This window comes from Choristoneura fumiferana, chromosome 10, assembly GCF_025370935.1.
Source record: "Choristoneura fumiferana chromosome 10, NRCan_CFum_1, whole genome shotgun sequence".
In the NCBI taxonomy this organism is placed as follows: Eukaryota; Metazoa; Arthropoda; class Insecta; order Lepidoptera; family Tortricidae; genus Choristoneura; species Choristoneura fumiferana.
In genome coordinates this window covers 20860107-20867162 of record NC_133481.1, presented here as the reverse complement: position 1 = coordinate 20867162, position 7056 = coordinate 20860107, and the positions used below count along the sequence as shown (strand labels likewise).

At 39.1% G+C, this 7056-nt stretch overlaps 1 protein-coding gene across 1 annotated transcript; it reads left to right on the top strand.

Annotated features, from left to right (window-relative positions):
• The first annotated feature begins 366 nt into the window (after positions 1–366).
• On the top strand, positions 367–6194 carry LOC141432289 (uncharacterized). The gene has a single exon (XM_074093839.1). The coding sequence runs from the start codon at positions 744–746 to the stop codon at positions 5928–5930; it is 5187 nt and encodes a 1728-aa protein (XP_073949940.1). The 5' UTR covers positions 367–743; the 3' UTR covers positions 5931–6194.
• The last annotated feature ends 862 nt before the right edge of the window (positions 6195–7056 follow it).

Below are 7056 nucleotides of genomic sequence, written 5' to 3'. Positions count from 1 at the left end.
TAAGATACATTTGTACATGCATACAAAAAACAGAACCCTAATTTGTATCAAATAAATCCGCGGGCGTCGCGCATTGAAAAAAGTTCAACGTTCTAAACCAGCAACAATCATTTATCAGCAAACGAATTTAACACTAAATCGAGTTTTATTCCCAAATATTGTAAGCCTTTAAAGATCAATAAAATTTTTATTTTTCCCAAGACCGATTGTGACTAATGTTGTACCTCTGAGAGCGAGGACTGAGAGCTCGAGTTTTAATATATCTATAATAAGCAATTATATAGCATTTGTTGCTCGGACATCAATTGGATAATAGTCGATGCTGATGCGCAATGACCAAAATAGACGTGTTGTTGCAAATGTAAACCTATCTATAACTAAGTATAATACGTGTCCGAGGCACGTCAGATGATTTGTTAGCATAGGGCAGTCGCAAATTAAACTCGATCGAACTACACGTATTTCTTTTAATAATCCAACAAATTCAAGCCATTCAAATCTCAACCTTATCACCAAAACATATGGTCACAATCGAACCGGATAACTTACGCTGCGGACACTCGCCGGCCGAGCTACGAGAACAAAAGAACTGCATTCCAAGCCGGCGCATCTATTCAATTGCATCGAACTTGAGATTATTACGAAGAAGTAAACAACTTTTATGGCTTAGTGTTTTAACAACATTCAATATAATTTGATTTATATTGTTTAAACAAAACTTTTGAAGAATACGTGAAGTAGGTATGGCTACTCAAGAACAAATACTCGCCGTGCTTGAAGATGCTGCTACTTCGTTTAAAAAAACACAGCTTAATTTGAAGAAATGTCCGAAGGCCAGACTAACGAAAGGATACATTGAGTCACGTATGAAAATTATCGACGATTACTGGACAAATTTTAAGGACGCACACAAACAATTGGTTAAAATTACCCCAAAGGAAAGTCGAGGAATTTTACCTTACTTTTTAAACGAAGAGTACTATATCTACGAAGATTTGTATAACGTGCTACAAGGCGATTTAAGAGATATGCTAATGAGTTTATCACAACAATCAACGATGGATTCTGTAAATTTGAGCTTAGTGGAGAGTGCACAAAATAACCTTGTACGTTTGCCGAGGATCCAGCTGCCCACGTTCACCGGGCGCTACGAAGAGTGGCCAACGTTCCAGGACTTATTTATTTCGTTGGTGCATAACAATAAAACCCTCAGTGACGTTCAAAGGTTACATTATTTGAAGACCAGTGTTACCGCAGAAGCCGAGTCGTTGTTAAAGCATGTGCAAGTTACGTCAGATAATTATTTACAAGCATGGGATATTTTGAAAACAAGGTATGGCAACAAAAGACTTAATTTAAATCACAATTTGAAGAGATTACTTAATCAACGCAAAATTACCACCCAATCAGCTGTTCAATTTAAATGCTTAGTAGATACTTCTACTGAATGTTTGAATAACCTTAAAAACATGCAAATCGACACGAGCTCTTGGGATTCGATAATTATATTTCTGCTCGTCCAGAAATTGGACCCAGAGACGCATAAAGAATGGGAAGAGTATTCGTACAAAAATGACTCCGAGCCGCTACCCACATGGAATGATTTCAAAACATTTTTAGAAACCAAATTCCGCACATTGGAGTTAATTAATGCAAATACACGAGAAATTAAGCAAGTCAAAGAAAAATCATTTTATGTTGCCACGCCGACTGTTGTTAAAAATTGCGTTATGTGCACAGAGAGCCATACATTATGCCACTGTAAAGAGTTTACTACCTTGGAACCTACAAAAAGATACGAGTACGTTAAGAACAAAAACCTGTGTTTTAACTGTTTAGTACCAGGACACTCAGCGTCAAGGTGCAGAGTACCTGTGTCCTGTAGAATATGTCAACGACGTCATCATTCCCTTCTACATCAATCTAATGAACGGGAGCTTGCGGGATCCATGAAATCTTCACAACCGCTAGCTTCAACACAACATGTTGTAGAAGACCAAGAAGAACTAATAGCTAATACAATGATCGCGTCACATCTCACTACTAGACCTGGAGTAGCACTACTAGCCACAGCTGTGGTGGAAGCAACAAGCAAGCTGGGTCACATCATTCCACTACGCGCGCTAGTTGACCAAGGTTCCCAAGCATCGTTCATCAGCGAAAAGGCGACTCAATTACTCAAGTTAGATCGACAACCAGCAAAAGGAAGCGTCACAGGGGTGGGGTCTACAAGAACAAATATTAAACACGTGGTTCAGCTTCAACTAAAGTCACGGTGGGATGCAACATATGTCCTACCGATACAAGCCTACGTCATGCCTAAACAACTGACCACGAAGATCCCCACTAAGGAAATTATGACACAACCCTGGCCACACCTACAGGGATTACAACTGGCTGACCCGACTTGGTTCACGTCAGGACCTATCGACCTTCTTCTAGGCGTCAAAGAATATGCAAGAATAGTACAACAACACTTAATTAAAGGTCCTCCAGGTACACCAAGCGCACATAAAACCGACCTGGGCTGGATTCTTTTTGGAGAAGTTTCATCAAAAGCACAAGAAGCTACTCACCTCGTTATGCATCATCAGGTTGACGTGGAAGACATGTTGAAGTCAATATGGGAAATTGACACTGGCACTAAAAGACACTTAACACAAGAAGAAAGGTTATGTGAAGAAAACTATGAAAAAACAATTAGCAGAAACAAAGAAGGACGATACATAGTCAAACTTCCCTTTAAAACTGATAATCCACAATCACCCGACGGAAACACAAAAGAGATAGCAACAAACAGATTTCTTCAGTTGGAAAAAAGGTTCAAGAAGTCACCGGACCTGAAAGCAGAATACACAAAAGTAATTAAAGATTATATAGATCAAGGACACATGGAAGAAATACCTGAAGAAGAAAAAGAAACAAACAAATCAGTTTACTTACCACACCACGCCGTTGTTCGCGAAGACAAAGAAACCAGTCGGACGCGCGTTGTTTTCGATGCGTCGTGTAAAGGAACGAACAATATATCGTTGAACGAAGAGTTAATGGTTGGGCCTCAACTACAAGACGATTTGAGAAATCTTTTAATGCGATGGCGAATGAAAAAGATTGCATTCGTGGCTGATGTCGCACAAATGTATCGTCAAGTTTTGGTTACTTCTGAAGACACGGATTATCAACGAATTCTATGGAGAGAAAATGAATGTGAAGATTTAAGAGAGTATCGTCTACTAAGAGTTACGTTCGGCACGGCACCAGCCCCATACTTAGCCGTTAAAACACTCCAGCGTGTTGCTACTGATGAAGGACATGAACAAGCAGAAGCTGTTAAGATAATAAAAGAAGATTTTTACATGGATGACTTACTTTCTGGCGCAGCAACTCCTGAAGAAGCTATATTGGTTGCTAAAGAAGTTTCCAACATTTTAAACAAAGGTGGATTCCATCTGACGAAATGGGCATCAAACAACATTGATTTTATGAAAGCCTTTGATGCAACCGAAAGATCAACTAATGTTCATGTACAACTGAATCTTGATGGTACCATAAAAGCACTTGGAATATTTTGGAATTTAGGAAAAGACACATTTCAATACAAGTTGTCTTTACCACCGATGACAAAAAACATAACTAAGCGAAACATTTTATCTGATGTACAGAAATTATTTGACCCACTTGGATGGATTGCACCTAGTACGATTATGGCAAAGATCTTGATTCAGAAATTATGGCTCGAAAAGGTGAACTGGGATGAAAACGTAAGTTCTGGTCTGGAACAAGAATGGAGAAAAATAAGAGAAGATTTTGAACACGTCACTGATATTCAAATAGACCGATGGCTTCACACAGATCATTTGGACAGTAAAACCATTCAAATCCATGGCTTCAGTGATGCATCGATGCATGCATATTCAGCTGTAGTCTACATAAGAACTGAAACAAGGCATAAAATCAGGTGTAAGCTCGTTGCTGCTAGAACTAGGGTAGCACCACTGAAGACTGTTTCATTGCCTCGCCTAGAACTTTGTGGGGCGTTACTGCTCTCCAAGTTAATGAAGCAAGTTGGACAAGCAATGAGAATACCCACATCACAGATGCATGCTTGGACAGACTCATCCATTGTCATTGCGTGGCTTTCTGGAGAACCCAACCGGTGGAAGCCTTTCGTTGCGAATCGGGTTGTAGAAATCGTTGAAAACCTAAACAACAAGCATTGGCACCATGTTAAATCTAATGAAAACCCAGCGGACGTGGCCTCGCGAGGAATATTACTGTCGGAGTTGAGAACGCATGAAATGTGGTGGAACGGGCCGAACTGGCTATCTGAAAAAGAAATAAACATTAATACAAAAGAAATACATACAACAGATGAAGAAATGAAAGGAACGAAAATACATACTTACCTTAATACTGAAGAACAAAACGAATTAGGTACTAGATTAACTACACAATTTGAAGCCTTTGACTCTTTAGAAGAACTAATTAAAACTATTACCTACTGCCGAAGATTTTTAAACTGTAAAAAGAAAATGGAAAATATGAATACTGACTTAACAACAAATGAATTAGACACATCGCTGACTATTTGCGTTAGAAAAGTACAAGAAGAAGAATTTGGAGAAGAAATTGAAAGATTACAATCAAACAAGCAAGTAAAAAGAACGAGCGTGCTACGATCGTTGAACCCGTATTTAGATGAAAAAAATATACTGAGGGTGGGCGGTCGTCTACGGAATTCTAAGCTTGACGATGATAGAAAACATCCAATTATCTTGGGACATCAAAATTACCTAACGCATTTAATCATTGCTAATTCACATGACAAAACGCTGCATGGAGGACTGGCGTTAATGATGTGCAATTTGCGCTCAAAGTATTGGATTTTAAGAGCCAAGTCACTGACGAAAAAATATATTAAAAAATGCCTAATTTGTGCAAAGCAAACAGCCACTAATAAATCTCAAATTATGGGAGATCTCCCAGAAGTCAGGGTAACTCCATCAAGAGCATTTTTACACAGTGGAGTGGATTTTGCCGGCCCTTTTCTAGTTCTGTCGTCTAGAGGAAGAGGTGCAAAAACTATGAAGGCTTACATATCTATTTTTATATGCATGTCCACGAAGGCCATTCATATCGAGTTGGTTGGAGATCTAACTTCAGAGGCATTCATAGGAGCCTTTAGGCGTTTTGTCGCTCGAAGAGGAAAATGTAGTCATATTTGGAGCGATCAAGGGAGAAATTTTGTAGGGGCTAACAAGGAGCTCGTGGATTCCTGGAACGAAGTAAACTTGAAATTTTCGGGGAAAATAGCTGAGACACTCGCAACAGAAGGCACCCAATGGCACTTTATACCCGCTTATAGCCCCACCTTTGGTGGCCTGTGGGAGGCAGGCGTAAAATCAATTAAACACCACCTTAAAAGAATACTGAACAGCAATCTAACCTTCGAAGAAATGTCAACTGTCCTTTGTCAAATAGAGGCCTGCTTGAACTCGCGACCTTTGTGTCCGATTGATGATACGGATCCGGAAAATCTAAACCCTCTCACACCTGGACATTTTCTAATCGGAGAAGCCCCTATTGTAGTTCCAACTCCTGATTATAGAGATGCTAAGATGCACAGCTTGTCAAGATGGCAGCATACTCAAAAAATATTGTCAGATTTCTGGCGTAGATGGCAGGATGAATATTTAACCAGATTACAGCAACGTCCTAAATGGCTAAAAAAGGAAGACGAATTTAAAATTGGAGATATTGTCCTAATCAAGACTGATAACTTACCACCGGGTAAATGGTCATTAGGAAGGATTGTTGAAAAACACCCTGGAGAAGATGGTTACACTAGAGTATACAGTGTAAAATCTGGTAGCAACATAGTGAAAAGATCTGTTACGAAATTGTGTGCATTACCTGTTGAAATCAATTAATATTTAAGTATTTATGATTGTTAAATTGTTTCTGTCATCAATTTTGCATGCTGTTTAAATTCAATTTGAAAGGACTTAATAGTCCTTTGGTGGGCGGTATGTTAGTGCAAATGTAAACCTATCTATAACTAAGTATAATACGTGTCCGAGGCACGTCAGATGATTTGTTAGCATAGGGCAGTCGCAAATTAAACTCGATCGAACTACACGTATTTCTTTTAATAATCCAACAAATTCAAGCCATTCAAATCTCAACCTTATCACCAAAACAATACTAATCGGCGTACTCATTCCAATTCTAACAAACGATTGAAATTTATAACTGCGATGAAGGACAAAAACGATTACTGTACTGGGCTTTTTGTTGATCGCTGATGGATGGACATAAATACTGACATGGCGAAATATCGTGAGAAGAAAAGGTTAGACTTTTCAGTGATTTCGCAAAAGCGCCGGTGACCAAAGGGCAGTATCTATTTATGCTTTAAGGAACTATGTAGTTTACATTTTAGTTATTTAATTTCTCCTTTATAGTTTAACATAATGTATTTTCCCTAATGAACTACATATTATCACTAAAATATTTCATAATTTGAAGATATTAGTGATAAGATTTTGGTTAAATAATAGTTTATAAATTACATTAATAAACTTTTCAATAAAGTTGAACAGTTTTTGACGTTTCAGCAAGCCTCTAGTTTTCTGTGGATCTTAAAATGCATATGATGTTGGCGACAATGCGAGGCTTCATGCAAGGAGGACAGTACTTTTTCACGCAAATCACGACATGGCCGGGGCGGGTTTTTGCGGTGGCCGGACACCGTTCCCACGCGAGGGGAACGGGTTGCGGACCGTTCCGGTTTTTGTGCCGGACGATTATCGGCGACGACGCGTCCGCGCCCTTAGCCGGTGCACTGGGATTGATTCGCGGAAGACAGAGGCGTTTGCTGTGATTAAGATATTGTGTCATTACAATGTTGTTGCAGACGTTAAGTTCAAATTCAGAAAACTAATTCACGGATGTCACCGTGATTTGATTTTTGATCTCAATTGTTCCGTGAAACTTAATCCCGTTGAAAATGAGACTACAGGGGTAGTTCTTAGTGGCTTACCCATTCTGTTGCTG

Coding starts and splice junctions, on each gene's coding strand:
- LOC141432289 (XM_074093839.1), top strand. CDS start 744: ATGGCTACTCAAGAACAAATACTCGCCGTGCTTGAAGATGCTGCTACT.